Here is a 16,656-nt window from a genome sequence, read left to right as displayed (position 1 = left end):
ACCGATTTTGTCAACTTTGACCATGCTAGTTCATTCTTAACTTTAAAAGCCTAGCTAGATTCTCTTTCATTTCACCATCAGTAGTTTTTATTTAAATTGCAATTAAAACTTACTCAACATTACTTAAAGGTGTCTGATCGTAAGCCTGTGGAAATCAGAAAGACTGCCATTTAGTTACTTGATCTTAGAATAAGATCACTAACTAAAGACAAATAAACAGAATCATATTGGTTGTTGAACACTAGGAGTATATGAACAGAATAAATATTTCTTCCAGGGAGGAAAAAGACATCGAATATACAAAAGGAGCCTTGTTTTAGGGAAGAGGTACCATTTTATTTAGTTGCTTTTAATTAAAATGTTTGTTGGAGGGATGTAAATTAGTTGCTATGAAGTAATTTATTTTTGAGCAGGGGACCTGAATGCTGAATTTCTAGCTTGTCCGGTAGGTAAACAGATGGGGGAGAAGACTTAAAAAGCTGGTTTTTAATAGAAGGGTTTTGGCCCCCAATGGGTAGCATTGCTAATGCTCAGAAATAAGAGAATAATCCTAGGCTCTGTTTAGCTGTTACTGAAGGACTTACATATACCTCATTTAAATAGCTCCTGAAAAGAATGTATTAAGTAATACTGTAATTTAGTGTACACAGTGAAATCCTAATAAAGATTTAGTGCCTTATGTTTTTATTAGTAAATATTTTCTTAGATTGTGCAATGATTTATCTCATTCTTAGGATATTTTCTATTATTCTAAAGCTAGAAGATCCCACAAGTTTCATGTTTATATATTAAATTGCCAGGTTCTGTAGCTGCTTTGTGTAGTTTAATGTGATGCTTGTCTTGTTTTGGAATTACTTTAGGTAACATTTGTGTGTTCGGAAAGCATGCACACATTGTTTGTTATTCCTCAAACAGGTACAGAGCCCGTGTTCTTGGGGTTTTATTGTTTCCTAGAGGATTCCTGAGTGAACTTAAAAATATAGATATCACTGCTTTTTCTTACTGATATGTAGAGTAAGATAATGAGGATGGGCTTCTCTTCTCGCTACAGAAGTTCTTCCTGATAATCCCAAAGCCAGTCATTTTAACCGTCTTTTTGATGGATAGAAGGAAAGGGAACAATTTCCTTCCAACTATGCCCTAGCTGTTTTCTGTATTGGCTGGAATTAACGCTAGAAATGCTGCACAGCTGGTGTGATGGTAGCTGGCATGAGGTTGCTCACTCCTACATGTCACGTGAATTACCCATGATGTAGCTGTGTCCATCAGACCTAACAGAGGGTGCTTTCACCTTGTGTATTAGCAAAGCATTCACATATCTTTATGTGTTTCTGTGTTTGTGTTGTAGATTCTCTTCATTCATGTTTAGTGTATTTTCCAAAATAAGACCAAGAGCATTGGGCTTGGCTACTTTAGATGCTGCAATCGCTATATCAGCCTTTGTCTCTGTTATCTTGTGTACAATTTTGTCTGTGTTTAAAAGTTTGTTATAAAAGGGTTCAAGTGTGTAAGTAAAAGGTGCATAATTATTCAGATTTATCAGTTAATAGTATTTTGGATCGCAGCTTAACAGAACTAAACATGTTATTGTATAATGGTTTTGACACCTTCAGTTGAATTCAAAACAGAAATTGCAAGGGAATTGGACTAATTTGATTTATTTATTAAAAAAAAACTTTTGTGACCAAATTGTCTGAGAATTCTAGAATAAAAGTAATTTTGAAGTCAAAATTTCTACTATAATCTCAGTGAGTGTAAAATTTTGTTTGTTCGTTTTTTGGGTTTTTTCTTCTTTTTTTTTTTGGATGGTAATACTGTTGGTTAATATTTGCTAATTCCTCACCTGTTGAAATATCCAAGGGACACAATTAGAAAAGTTTGTTTTCCTGAGTTAACATGCCTTAATAAACAATATTATGTTCTTACTTAACGATGTCTTATCAAATGGCCTCAATGTCTTTAAAGCTGGCTTCAGTCGTGCTGGGGGATCTGGAGGAGCGACCAGGGAAATTCCAGGATTGCTTGACAGGGGCACCGTGTGGGATAGGAACTGCATAGGCAATGTCCTGGAAGAGGCCATGAACTGCTTTGCCGAGATGCAGAGGCAGACAGAGGAGAAATTTCGCATGTGGATAGAAAAGCTAACCCGTCTTGACACGGATGAAGAAAGCAAGCAACAACTGGAGCCCAGGGAACCTAAAATTCAACTAGTTGGCCAAAGAATTCCCCCTACCACACAGTCAGGGGCTTTCATACAGATGCCTGATAGCCAAGTACTTCCACAGCAGTCGTTTAATTCTTACGTGGGCTATCAAAATATCGATGCTACGCTAGAGTTTCCAGCGACTTTTAATAACAATTTTCCACCTATCTTTCCAGAGAATGGGAATATTGCAGAGCCTGATCTGAATCAATCATAAACTTAATCCGATCTTTGCAATCTTGATGTTACTTTGGATTATGCTAAAAAGGTTTGCTTTTCTCTTTGTATAAGTTTGTTTTGGTTTTCTCTTTTGGGTTTTATTACCATGGTATCATTTTTTAAAAATTTATAGAGAATATATATGTAGTTTAAAAAAAACCCCACAGTATACCTATGTGCATGTGCCAACACACATACAAACACCTTTAAAGGTGTGAGGGGGAACCACCCTAAGCTTTCATCACCAGACTTGGGAAAACATAACTGAGAATCCTTGTTTACATACCCCAAAATCAGTAGAGCTATGTTTGTTACAATAGGAGCATTCAGAGTATTCATCCAAATGCTCTTTTTGCATGTTAAAACATTTATATAAGGAAATAAGTTTTATATTTAAAGATGTACCCTAGAGAACCAGACTAGATATAGACCCATAGCATTTCCTTAACTATCTGTTTACTCCCAAGTTTTGCAGCTTGAACATGTCACACGTTAGGTTATTTTCTTCTTCCTTTTTAGGCAGAAGTAATAAATAAGCTTACCCTAAAGATTTAGCTATATATAACAAATGTGCACAACTGCTTTTTTTTTTGTCTCCCATTTCGTAGTTCATTTTCTGTCCAGAGTTTTTATTAATGTCACTGCTGTGTTGCACATGGCGTATTTATGGAAGCAGCTGTCTTATACTGCGTGCACAAATATTCACATGTATGCATATATACGTGTGTTCAGTTTGGGTGGAAGTCATCTCCTCTAATTTTAGGTGTCTAGTTTGCTGTTCTGTGGGAATCCTGAGATAATGGGAAGAGCTAAGCACCTACAGAGCATACCTTCTGGCAGTGTCTTTCTCTTCCATTAGTTGTCCAAACGTCCCTTATAAACAGTTTAGAATAGATAACTTTCGGCTAAAGTTAGGCGAGGTGAATCACACCCAACCACGTGTGCATGCATGACCCGTGCACGCAAAGCACCGCTGCTTCCTTCTGTATATACGATCAAATTGCATCCTTCATGCTGGAATGAAAACAGTCCTGTCAGTCCCAAGATAAGCAGCCGTCGGTGGATGGATGGATTGAGCCTTGGCACAGGAATTTAAAGGAAGGTTTGACAGATTAATGAACGCTGTGGTGAGCTGAAGGTATGAGGTGCTGGTCTGGGTGAGACAGCAAGAGCTTCTTCTGAACCATGTCTGAATGCCACTGAAATGATTTTTTTACTTGTGATGGGGAATGCCAGAGCATTAGTTTCATTTAAATAATACAATAACTTGCTATTGTGTGGATTTTTTTATACTGATAGTTATCCTGAATAGCCAGGCTTGAAACTGTGATGTTTAAGTACGATTAATTTAAACTATGTATTAGGAATCTCTATTTAATTGTTACTGTTATCACTACACACAGGGATTTTTTGGTCACCTCTCCCTTAAGGCCTGTCTTCATGTGAAGTAACTTCTCTCTAGCTACCAAAAATGTATATTTATCATCAATTAGAACTTGCTAAAAGTTTCTAATGCAAATTAAATCAAAATTCTTATGGAAATGGAAAGTCTGCATAGACATAGTTTGAGTAAAGAGAAGACTATAGGTCTCCATTAGCTCTGTTATTTTTCTTTTTAAACCATAGTCACTTTTTTTTTTCCTAATTACTTTAGTGCAATTCCTTTTCTTCCTGTTGTTAGTAACCACTGTATCTTCTGTAGATCGGACTCTTTTCTTTTTCCCTTCCCTGAAGCCAGCAGGAGTTTTTCCATCAATTTATATGGGGGTTTGGATCAAACCTGTAACAGGAACTCAAGAAATGCTTTTTGTTATCAGTATGATACTGACACTGGTGTTTTAACATTATTCTTGGCCCAGACTTATTTTTTTTTTAAGTAGGTGATGCCTTCATTAAAAAAGAAATAAGGTTAGAGAGCTATGTTATTTTCAGAGTAACTGCTTGAAAGCCTATGCAGGAGGTAATTTTTAAGTAGCGGAATAAATTCTTTACAGATCATTTTCATGCATAATTTTGATACAAAGATTTTGATATGAACTTGTAAGAAAAATCCTTCATCTGACAATGTGTGCATTTTTTAACTATAAGTAAAAGTTAAATCAGTTATTTTATGTTTGATTGTAATTTAATAAACTTGTCCTGATCTGTATAAAATTTAAGATCCTTCAGGGAAGATTATTTGCTGATATAAAAAAAAATCAGATCCTTCTGGTGTTCATAGATTTGCTATAGATATATATACACACCTTTATGACAATAAGAGCAGCATATTTTAAAGCATGACAACTTTACAAGTCTTCCCATGCATGCAGAAGCAGCTTTTTGTAGTGACTGGTTTCTTTTAATGTGTAAGAGTCACTTAACTCAGTATGTCTGTAAGCATGCCCTTAATCTTTTTTATAAAATAGTATATATGGAGTAATTAGGTGTTTCAAAAAATTGTGAAAGGAGGTGAGTTGAAGTTATTTATCTCTGACTGAAACACCTTTACGTACTGATCTCATAAATGGATGATAACTTTATTAGGGATATAGCCAGTGAAATTTCTGCCAACTTTCAACATTCGGGTTAGGTAACATCTTTAAAAAAATTTTTCAAAAATTGAAATAATTCAGTGTATTAATAGATAAAAAATTGGAGTTGGTTACTCTAGGCAAAAATGAAAAACTGTCAAACTTTTTTATCCATTTATGTTGGTTTTTTCAATGCACGTAGCTGTGAATGTGAAAGAACAAGCAGAGGATTACAGCAGGCGAGCATACAGACTGTAAATCTGCACTCCTTCTAGGGTAAACTTACTTCAAGGCACCCAGAAGATTGAGGAAGTAGTTCCTGTTAGATATAATTTTAACTTAATTTCCCCACAAAAGCTACCTAGCGTTAAGAATCCCTGTGCAAGAGCAAGGGTTGTAAATAGTAGTTTTGTTTGGCTTTTTTCACTTGTCTCAAACCTGGAGACAGATCTTCAGCTGTCAGAAGTCAGCTCCTTTGAAATGAAATGTGTGTGTTGAAGTACACAATTGAATATCTGGTCCATTAGCTTGTTTTCCATGGGAAAAGGTAGGTTTCTCCTCCTAGGAGCTGAGAGGGCAACCCCACCTTTCTGTTAAGGTGTAGTAGGATTTGGCAGGCTGTGCAATTAAACAGGAGGATCTCTCTTGTTGCTTTGTATTGTGAATTTGAAAGATGCAGAGCACCGAAGAAACCGACCTTCAGATACCAACACTGGTGATAAATCTGTATTTTAAATGTGTGTGCGACAGACTTTGGCATCTCTTTGAGAAAAGAGATTCCTAAGACATAATTTTAGATTTTTTTTTTCCCCCCGTCCTGGAAATATTTTTGCTGTATTACATGACTGCAGTTAAGTTTGTCATGATTTCCATTATAAGCTCTGATTTTCAAAGGGCTTTGTCTAGAAACTTTCAGGGAGTTAAAATTTCTTCAGCTGAAATTTTAACATAAATTTTAATCTCATTCCGTATTTCAGTCTGGCCTTATTTAAGACTATATTAAGATCATCAGAAGGAAACTCTTCTGCTTTCCAACCCAGAGTTACCTTTTGAATGTATGTTTATGCTCACATCTCAACAAATACATACCACCAAATTTAACAAGTAGAGGAGAAATCAGTAGTTTTGCACAGATGTGGAGAATCACAGATGATAATTTAGAGTTTCTCTAATTGCCCTAGGTTTTATACTTCAGAATGGAGTAAAGAAACATTCTTGTTTCTTTAAAGTATTTTACTTACCTTGTGGTTTGAAACAGTAAATGCATCAAGTCAGATCAGCTGGTGTAGACTGGTGTAATTCCAGGGAAGACGGTGCCGGTTTAAACCCAACTGGCTTATTCAAGTTTCTATTTTGCCATTTTTAATACTGAATTAGATGTTTTCAATGTGGCAGCTGTTTGCACGGGTGTAACAACACCCATATGACTGCAGAGTTGGGATTTAGTAGCAGGTGAAACACAGCTATTTTGTTAGCATCTTTTGTGCAAGTGCAAAAGAAAGAAGCCTTTATATAAAGACTTAATTTAAATGTCACAAAATGTCAAACTGACAATTCAGTAAATGAAGAATGAAAGGCGCTAGTCCTAGAATTGGACCTTATGTAGGAGTCCTTGGAAGTCCAGGGGCTTTTTAGCGTGGAGTGGTTTTTTGCAGGCTCAGGCTTGGCTGCAGGTTCTCCTCCAGGCATTTGTGCTGCTTCCCTCCCTCGAGTGGGGCTTGGGAAGGAAAGGCGGTAGGAAATTCTACCCTTCCCACGTTGTTTTGTCTGAGGGTTTGGGGTTTTGCTTCACATGCTTCCAATAAAACATTCAGGTTTTATTTAGGGGGGAAAAAAAAGTTAATATACAATGTAAAACATTCGAATGAAGGCAGTGAAACTTTATTCAGTGTTTTTATTGCAAAAAATAACTGAGCAGAGGACAGAAAAAAAAAGGAAAACTTAAATCTTTCAGGTATACTGCTCTTCGGTGTTATTTTTAACAGTATTAGGATTAAATAATTCAGGCAGAAATATACATCTCTATTTTTTTTAAGTTCACCGTGTTCTTTGGTGTTTTTGCAGGACTGTTAGAGGTTTTTTTTATCTGAGCTGCTAATGTTAAGACTGGAGGACCAATCTTAACTTCCATGAAACGGGATGATATTTGGCAGTTATTTTACAAATTGAAATGTATTTATTATCACTGATTTCTCTTGTTAATGTATTTTGTCTCTTCCTGTATCCACATACTGTAAACATCTTTTTTTTTTAAAGTAATATTTCAAGGGCATTAAAAAGTTAAATTCTAGCCTCATTGAAACCAGTACAAAATTTCTGTTGATTTCAACGAGGCTAGCAATTCACCTCATAAGAAATTGAACTTATTCTGCAGTTTTTGGTCAGAGAATCCTTCAGCTGACTTTAAGGGGAGCCTTTGCCTGATAAGGGTGTGTATATCAGGCCAGTTGAATAGTATTTTTTTAAAATAATCGGGCTCTGCACTGTGACCACTGCAGTTACATTTGGAAGCATTAGAATAAATGTGCTGTGTAATTTGTACTGTAAAAGTTAAAATATTCAGGCTGACTGATAGAGATGGACAGTACCTTGCAAAACATGAAGGTAGAAATCGGTCTTTCTCACAAATATTATTAGTCTCATAGTGTTAGATCAGCAAAATGAAGGCACATGGAAAATAGGCTTATTAAGTTAGAAGTAAGATTCTGAGTGCTCTGTTAAATCTTGCAGACTGATCGAGCCGGGGGTTTAACCTGGACCGTCAACAATTTTGCATCTAGGCTGTACCGGTCCTTCCTCAGGAAGATGCAGTTTGTACTTGCAAAAATGTGGTGTTTTCTGGAGGAGTGCCTATGGGGTGTGGGTTTGCCTGCCTTTTCCTAAGTTGTATTTACAGAGGGGAATTTTTTTTTTAACTGTCACAGCTATGGAAGAGTAGGGTGTGATGGTTTCCAAAACCCTCCTGCAATACACTTTTGCAAGTAAAACAAGGGAAGAGATCTGGCTAATATATCTGCTTCCATAATTAATGAATCATTAGGTGGCATCAGTGAAAATAAATCCTATCATGAGATACAAGGTGCACACCACTTCCAGATATTTTCAATGCACAACCATGTTACATGTGCCTTTGTTTAATGCACAATGAAGTCTTTAGTTATGTCTTTATATATAAAATTTGGTAAAACAAATCCAAGATATTTTCCATCTAGTCATCAAAAAGCCTGAAAGAATGTATGTTGATCAGCAAGACTTGAATTTTTGAGATTTCTTTTGATGTGTTATATTAAAAATGATCCAGTCTGAGAACAGATACTCATTTGGTCATGTTGTTTTGATTTTATTATTTTATTATGATGATAAAAAATGCCAACCACAAAAGCTTTACTGTGTGAAATGAAGGAAAATGTGAGAAAAGTGGATTCATCGGTAACTCTTAGTTCACTTTATGATTTTTGAGAGAATGTTGTTACACTACTATTGTTTTTTATTGTATGTACAATGTATTCTTTGCCTAACCCTGTAAATTTTGAAATGTAACTACTGTAACCTGAAATAAATAAATATCTATAACCAGTAATGAAGTGTTCCATGTTGCTGAAGAGCATAAAAAAAGCACAGATGATCTGCCCCTCATCCCGTTTTGGGAATTGTTTTAGGGTTCAGCTATTTTATGCCGTTTGAGCTGCACATACTTAATGAAACCGCAGCTCTGGATCATGTTTTAAGTAATACCAGGTTTGTATTGTTTTCTAAAACAAAAAAGCTGTCACTTCTGCCTGTAGTCTTGTATATGAAGCCTTTCTGTGTGGATCAAATTTACTGATGTGTCTACCGTAAAAACTATTTTGGCAAGTCACTTAAGATGAATCCTCTAGTTCTTGGCACAAAAAATTTGATTATTTGATTACTTACTGTAGTGATCATCTGATCTTAAAGTTTATGTAGGCATTAAAGTCCATTCTATTTTTTGCTTAATCTTGAGGTAAATGGAGTTATCTCTTAAATTTAAGTGTTAAGTGTAAATAGGGGCATTCTTTGATCTTTTATTATTTTAAAATGTCTCAGTATTCTCTTTTTTGTTGTGTATATATAAAAGCATAGAGTACTGAGATTGAGATAAATCAGTGCCAGTATTCACAGTGAAGGTACAGAGGTGAGGCTGGGAGAAGCCAAGTCTCCTTGGGCTTGCAAGTACCTGGGTGCCTCTGTGTGTTGCTTTTTTAGCTTTTGCACATTTCATGAAAGCATTCCTACACTATTTTTAAACTCAATAATTTACCAGTTAAAAATAGCTCATATAATTTGAGGGGAGTGTTGTTTTCAGCAAAGCTGAGCTCCTCTGCTTTGTTAGCATTGAGCAAGCTGCAAATCTCTGCTTGCCTCAGTTTCCCCCGTAGGCAAAAGGAGGTTAATAACCACCTCGGAGCTCTTTGGGATCTACTAATGGAAAGCTTTTTGTTAGAGCACTGCAATTATTATTGCTATTATTATTGTACCTGTTCTGTGTGTTTTAAAGCTTAAGGGTGATACTCACACCTAAATAAGGCTCCATGGAAAATAAGGCTCCACGACTTCTCATTGCAAAGACACTGATGACTCCAGAGGGCGATTCAGACCACCAAAATTAGGCTTCTAATTTTGAAATTATTTCAATCAGGATAATCCTCTGGAGATTTCAGTCTTTTTCCACTATTTGTAGGGAAAACATAGTGCAGTTTAAATCCCATCCCTAAGGCTAGATTTAATTTTGCTGAACCTTAGTGGTGTAAATGTTAGGTGCCTTGTGTAAGGTGGTTGTCTCAGCCCTTCTGTTTGCAGCACCATTCAGGTTCTGCCAGCTAATATCTTTTGTTTCCTATGATAAAAGTACTGCTGTGCATTGATACACAGCTGTTTCAGCACAAAGTACGGTGCTGCTTATAGGATTGCTGCTGAAATTTTATGGTTGATTCCCTCTTCTTGCTTGTGCTGCCATTATAATGAGTTAAGGGATAATAGGAGAGTGGATATTATTGTGCAGTTTGGACTGCCGAATGTTGAGATGTGGCACTATGAAAAGCACAAGGGTGGCTAGCAGATAAGTAATTCGTGAATTTTCTACATTGCAAGCTTAAAATCGAAGCTGTTATGTGTAGACCTGGATTTTTGTGTATATGGCTTCTGATTCAGTTGTCCTGAGCGGAATTAGTTTTGATAGGCTGTGTATATTAAAGGAGAATTGGATGCTTGGAAAGGCTGTCCCCATGATGACCTCTGCCTCTGAATTCTTGGGGGGGTGGGGGGGGAAGCAGGCTTTCCTTCCCCCTGTTAACATTGAATGTCAACAGCTGTATTTTGCTGTGGTACTTATTAACTCTCAGCCTTGGTTTTTTCAAGCATTTATTGCTTTAGAAATGAATTAAAGCTTATCACCAGGGAAATTAAGTCTTCCAGCTACCTTGGCTTCTGAAAAGACTCGATTTTTCTTAAATAGATTGTTTAAATTACTGACCAGGGAACCTCCTAATTGTGCTACATTAAATTTTGATTCTGGCATGGTTTGGTTTTGGTCTGTTTTTCTATCTGTTGAAATCCTGTTACAGTCAGTAATTATGAGGAGTGGTTCTATTGTAAAGAAAAGATGATAAAGTACAACTGTGGTTGTAGTTAATCCTTTTACTTCTTCAACCTGAAAGCATTTTTTTCACTTATTTCCCAGCTGAAGCCAATTGTCCTTATTTCTTGGTGCCACACATTCACTTTGCATCACATCATCGGATGATCATGTAGTTGGCTAGGGAAGTATTATTTATTTCCAAATTTAACTCCTCCTGTCCCAACCCAGTGGCACTGAAAAGGAAATGGATTTGGGGGAATGAAGGATTTTTAGAGGATTTTTTTTATATGCCTTTGTTGCAACTTTCATCTAGTTGTAGTTATCTACAACTTTTTTTTTTTTTTTTTAAACACACATAGGCTAATTTCTTCTTTTATATATGCTGGGCATCCTAGGATTCCATTATTTTGGCCTTGGTGGTGGTTTACTGGTGATAGGTATGGATAACCCTGGTGTCAGGGGCTTTTCATTTCCAAATCTGATCCTGAAAGGCAAGGCTGAGAAAAGCAAAAATAGATTTCTGCTGTGATTGCTTTGTAAATAGGCAGCTTGTTTTTTCCAGATTGTTAAATTGGTCGCTATTACACTGACAAATATAATTACAGTATGTAAATTATATTGAAAATATTTTTGTCTGTTTGATGTATACTAAATTTAAGCTAAGTTATAAGGTGTGCTGTTTGGAAGTGTGGAAGATACAAGAGTGGAGCTACAGATAACAAGTTTATGCTTGTATTTCCTACTGATGAAGACTTTCACACAAGTTATTTCTATGGGTAGGTGATGAGAATATCACTCTGCATGTATATACATTTATTATACATTTTTGCATGATTATACATGTAGGAGTGGTACAATTTTGACTTGAGACTATTGGTGCCTTTTGTCCAAATGTAATTTTACTTGTGTAGACATGTCTATCTAAAATCAAATTTTACTTCTGCTTTTGGAAATCTTAGTAAGAAGCGAGAGAAGCAAAGACCTGAAGGAACAGTACATAGCTCCTGAAATTTTAGATAACCTATTGAAAAAATGGTCAAATAGTCAATATTGTACTTGACCCTCGTATCTTCTGCACTCAACTGTTTATAGATCACATTATATATGTTCATGCTGAACTCTGATGATAAGACTGAAAGAAAACATGCCTCTCATGATTCAGTCCAGTTGTAAATTCTGCATGTAATTTAATCATCAGCTTTCAGAAATAATTAACTGAAGATCAGCCAGCTTAATTTTGAACTTGGTATTCCATTATTTTGTAATTGCCTTTTAAAAAGACAAAGATTGCCTTTCAGTTAATTATCAGGACTTCTTTTGCAGTAATAATCATCAGCGTTCCATGTTGCAAATAGTTTGGTCTTTAATACATTGGCATTTAACTACTCATTTATTTTGTCTGGTTTAAGTTTATAATATAACATTGTTTTATGAAAGTTGTTTTGGAGGCAGATCTGATCAGAAATATTTTGTGAATTTCTTCATACCTTGTTGCAAAACTGATCTTTAGTACAACTTAAGCAATATGGTCACTCTGTAATGCACTGTGTTGCTCATCACAAAATAGGCGTTTCTTAGAATAGTGGGCTGAATTATGTTTCAGGGACCAAGTTACAAAAAAAACCCCAAAACCAAAAAAACGCCAAAACACAGAAAAAAAACCTCCCACCTTAAAACCCTCAGTAGAAACAGCTTTTCAGAGGACTAAATTTGAAACTTTCAATTCATCATGTTCTTTCTGTCTTCAACAGCCACTTAACATTCCTAAAAGAACTCAATCTTTCCTGAAAAGTCTTTTCACTTTATTCTTTGACTTTTAAAGATTTCTTTAGTCAGTTTGTAGCTCTGAAGGTTCTATCGTCCTAAACACATTATTAATTTTTGTTTATTTTCTATTATCCCATACCAATTACACCCTCTGTGTATCATACCCCTAACAAAATAAAAGGGTTTTTGTCATTCCTCAAGAATAGATTTCAGAGTCACATAAGCAATTATTTCTCCTTGTTTCCCCCTTCACTTTGGTGGCCAAAAATACATATGGCAATCATATTGAATTAAATGCATATTTATCACTGCACATAATAGTTTTGTTTCTTGTTATTCTTGATCTTTAAAAAAAAAAAACCACCAAAAAAACATTGCCATTTTGAAAAATTCCCCTGTCCTTGACAGGTAAATGTTATGAGAGGAAAGTTGCCTAATGTTAAATTTACTGTCACTGGATCAGTTATATCAAAAAGTTAGTTTTATTCAATCAACCCTGAAGTAATGTAAGCTGTCACTTGAGTTTTGTAAAATTCTCTAGATAAATATCTTCTCTTGCCAAATTTAATGTTCTGTAACTTATTATTTTTTATTTTAAACTGAAGGTTTTATCCTTTTAAGAATGTAAATGTAATGTTGTGAGATATGGAGATTTTTATGTGTTAATATAAAGATAGTATACAAATAACTGATACATTGATAAACATGTTTTTCTTACGTTTGTGTTTTCTGTGTATGCAAAGGTTAAAATGTCTCTGTAATCTCAGACTATGTTCATTAACTGAATGAAGTTTAATAATTCATAACATTTATATGAGTTTCATGTAGGAGTTTATATTAATCCTTAAACAAATCATTTGCACTTTTAAAGGTGTCTTTCACAGTGTTAGGACCTCTCATACGTGTTGCTTTTTTCTCCTGCAGATGGACCTCCGGTTGTAGCTCATTATGATATATCAGATACAAATTCAGACCCAGAAGTGGTAAATGTGGACAACCTCTTGGCGGCTGCGGTAGTTCAAGAGCACAATAATTCCTTGGGAAATCAAGATTCGGGATCTACGTGGAGAACCAGAGGATTGCTAGATGAACTGAGTGCTGATACAGGTTGGTTCCAGCATCTCACTTGGTGTCTCTCCCTTTCTTGCTTTCAGTATTTCTGTAGTTTATACAGCTTTTAAAACTCCTTGTGTGGATTTTGCAATAAAACAGTACAGGTGCTTATTAAAAAAGGTCTGACATTTATTCCAAAATACAACTGATACATTGCAGGAATCTCTGTCAATTTTTATTTTTGACACTAATTTTATTAATTATTTTTGCTCCTTCTTTTCCCTCTATTTCTTGGGACTTAGGTCTGGGGTTTTGGTGTTTGGTTTTTTGTTTTTTGTTTTTCCAAATAAAAGTGAGCTAACCTTGTTACTGAATGGTTGATTGTGACAACCCATGCCACCAACTAGTAAAGCAATCATAATCTCATTTTAAATATTGTAATTGTCTGTGTATGTCTCTTTTGTTTGTCTCTTTATTTTTTTAAAATCCAAGCACTGATTATTCCCATATTCCATCTGCATTTCTAACATACCTTAGAAAATTGGACAGACCAGCATCGGTTAAAGAGGAATGGTGAAAAGGTGCTGGTAAGTGGGCTTAGCATCAAGAGTCAGCAAATAAATTTCCTTTAAGACAGCAAGAGCAAGAATACTGTGGAAGAATTCAGAGAAGTTCATGTAGCTCATAAAAATTGTTCAGCTTCGCTAAGCGCTTGCAACTCTTCACTAACAAAAGAGTTAACAATATGAAATGCTACTGTGTTTTGGCTGCAGAGAACTAACGGGATATTTCCTATAGACTTCATCCCGTAGCCTTGTATATCAACATACTGCCTTCCTTTCCACTCATTTTTTTAATACACTGCTGAGATTTTTAGCTTCATAAGACACAGAATCCTGCCTGCAGTGGTGGTTCACAGCAGTTTTTTGTTTCATGCTGTTTTCCAAACATAAGGCTGCCAGAGGGCATCTACATTGGAAGTGTCCTGGTAGTTCTGAGCTACTTTTCAATGTCTGTAAGGCTTAAAGAAATACTAGTGTGTGGCAGATTTTAAAAAAAAAAAAAAAAATGTTCCATTATTGTATGGTGGATAAGTCCATTGTTTGAATATCAAAATCTTTATTGCATTATTTTCAGTGGCTGGATGTTGTTCCAGCCTTTTTGAAGCTAGCCGTTGTTTTCCAAGCTCGCTGGTATTATTTGCAGGACCACAGCTGACTGATAGTTAGCTATTAGACCCCTAACAAGCCCACTTCTTTATTAAGTGATTTATTAAATGATTAGAAAAGCTGAAATTAACCTTATTATATAGCACTAATGGACTGGTACTTCAAAGGAGTGTAAGGAAGTAAAAAATAATGTTTCTTACCAAGCTTTCTTCCACTTTCCACTTACGAGTACAATGCTGCAATGCAGGTAGAAATTGGTCTTCCTTCCTCCGCCTATATCCAAGGGGACTCCCAAGGAAGAGGTTGCCAAGTAAAAGAAAACTAGAAAACTTCAAGAAACTTCTTCATCCCTGACCCTATGGGAATGCGTCCAGACAAATTTGCTCCTGCTGCTATGGCCACGTCAACGTCTGAAAGGATGAATCTTGTTTTTTCTTCCTGCATACGCCTTGCCCCAGAGCCCTGTAGCCTCCATACATCTCTGACTGCACGTTTGTCAGTACTGGCCTTTTCTTACCATGTCTGGGGTTGCGTATTTGGAAAGCAGATTTTTCAAATCTTACATCTTGTTCCCAAATTTAATCTTCAGCCACTATCTAGTTTAACAGACCTTAAATGATGTGTTCCCATGGGAAAATAACAACATAAGCTTTATCTAAGTGAAAAATCTTATTAGGACACACTATCACATCTTTGTGCACGGGCAAATATTTTGGGCTGTTTTGCAAGCCCTGATGTTGTAGGGCAAACGAAACATCTCCTTTGGGCGTCATCCTACTGTTAGTGCAAAGAAATTAACAGCATAGGCATGTTGTTAGGCATGAAATTTGTATGGCCAGAGGGTGTAAATCTATCTGTATGCTATAATCCCGATTTATAACTCAGCTGCTGTTGCAATATTTACTCTGCTAATCATGGTTTCTCTACCTTTTTATTTAAATCAATCTTTTTGTTTACGTTTTTTGTTTAAATTAAAAGTATATTTTTGTTGTCTAAACTTAAAGCTATGGTAATATATGAAAACTCTTTTGGGGCTCTCATTTATACCTCTGGGGATTGATTTGGGGGCTAGTTAGGACGTGATCTGCTTTTCCCCTCTGCCAGACTTTACCCTGTCTAGCAAAGAGTGCAGAGTGGTAGTACATCATCTTTGAGTCCCAACACTTACCTTACTAAGGCAGGCTGATATCCATACCCAGGTGTGTGAATCAAGGACCAAGGGCTGTGTTAGTCTTCTGCTCCCTGTGCTGTAGCAGCAGTGATGTTTGGGATCAGGGTGATCCCCATCACTGGGGTGGTGATCACATAAAGCTCCTGGTTTGCATCGCCAGCGCGTGAATCAAAGCCTCTGAGCACTTCCATTTCATGTTTCACAGTGCGCCCAGCCACTTCTATTAAAGAAATGTCCGTGACCCATTTTGGGACTTTCTGGCAGTCAGTGATATTTGCCAATAAATGTTCAGCTGAACTGTAGTGTTAGGAAAAGTCTGCCTGGGCTATTAATTTAAGTTCAGCTGATAAAATCTTTTTTGTCTGGTGAGGTGGAAGCTCCTCCTTTGGGTACACAGGTTTCCTTCCCTTGCTAACCCTGATCAGATGTTGCACCAAGGGTCTTTGCTTTCCAAAAACTGAACATACAGTGTGGTCTCTGCCCCTCTTTGCATCTTTTCCAAGCACTTTAAGCAGTCATTTGAAGGTTTCCCTGGCGCTGGTTTCAACTTTAATTTCTTCTCTCTGTGTCCTCGTGATCTACCTGGGGGTATAATCAGTTCTGCATGTTCGCACACCTTTGAAATTCATTATTGCATCCTCCTCCTCTCATTGTTGAGGAGGTGTCCAGTCAAACTAGATAAACCTAATAATATTTATCTAATCTCAAATTTTCTGCTTGACAAATGATTCTTCCCCTGTGTAATACAGCTGAGGGAGTGGTTTCCAAGAAGTAGGTAGTGTCATCTGCTTCAGGACTGCTCAGCATCCCCCAGGTTACTGCTAAAGAGAGACAGCAGAAGTAATTTTTTTTTTTTTCTCCTTTAAGGAAAAAAAGTATTTTCTGTAAAACAAATAAGCATTTTGGCTGTTCTGTGTTTTTCATGCAAGTATTATTTAATCTGTCACAACACAGCTTCACTA

The 16,656-nt window shown here is 36.2% G+C and overlaps 1 protein-coding gene across 2 annotated transcripts in view; it reads left to right on the top strand.

Moving 5' to 3' along the window:
* The window catches only part of ARK2N (arkadia (RNF111) N-terminal like PKA signaling regulator 2N), a 44,432-nt gene that overhangs the window by 21,630 nt on the left and 6,146 nt on the right, over window positions 1–16,656 (top strand). The window contains exon 3 of one of the 2 annotated variants that reach the window (XM_054809188.1): window positions 13,226–13,408. In XM_054809188.1, coding sequence (XP_054665163.1) covers window positions 13,226–13,408 — 183 coding nt within the window. Of the gene's footprint in view, window positions 1–1,965; window positions 8,815–13,225; window positions 13,409–16,656 lie in introns of those variants that run through there. The other variant, XM_054809189.1, reaches the window with a different exon arrangement.

The sequence above is a fragment of the Grus americana genome, chromosome Z (genome assembly GCF_028858705.1).
Source record: "Grus americana isolate bGruAme1 chromosome Z, bGruAme1.mat, whole genome shotgun sequence".
NCBI lineage: Eukaryota > Metazoa > Chordata > Aves > Gruiformes > Gruidae > Grus > Grus americana.
The sequence above is the reverse complement of the archived record's forward strand: the minus strand, read 5'-3'. Positions and strand labels throughout refer to the sequence as shown.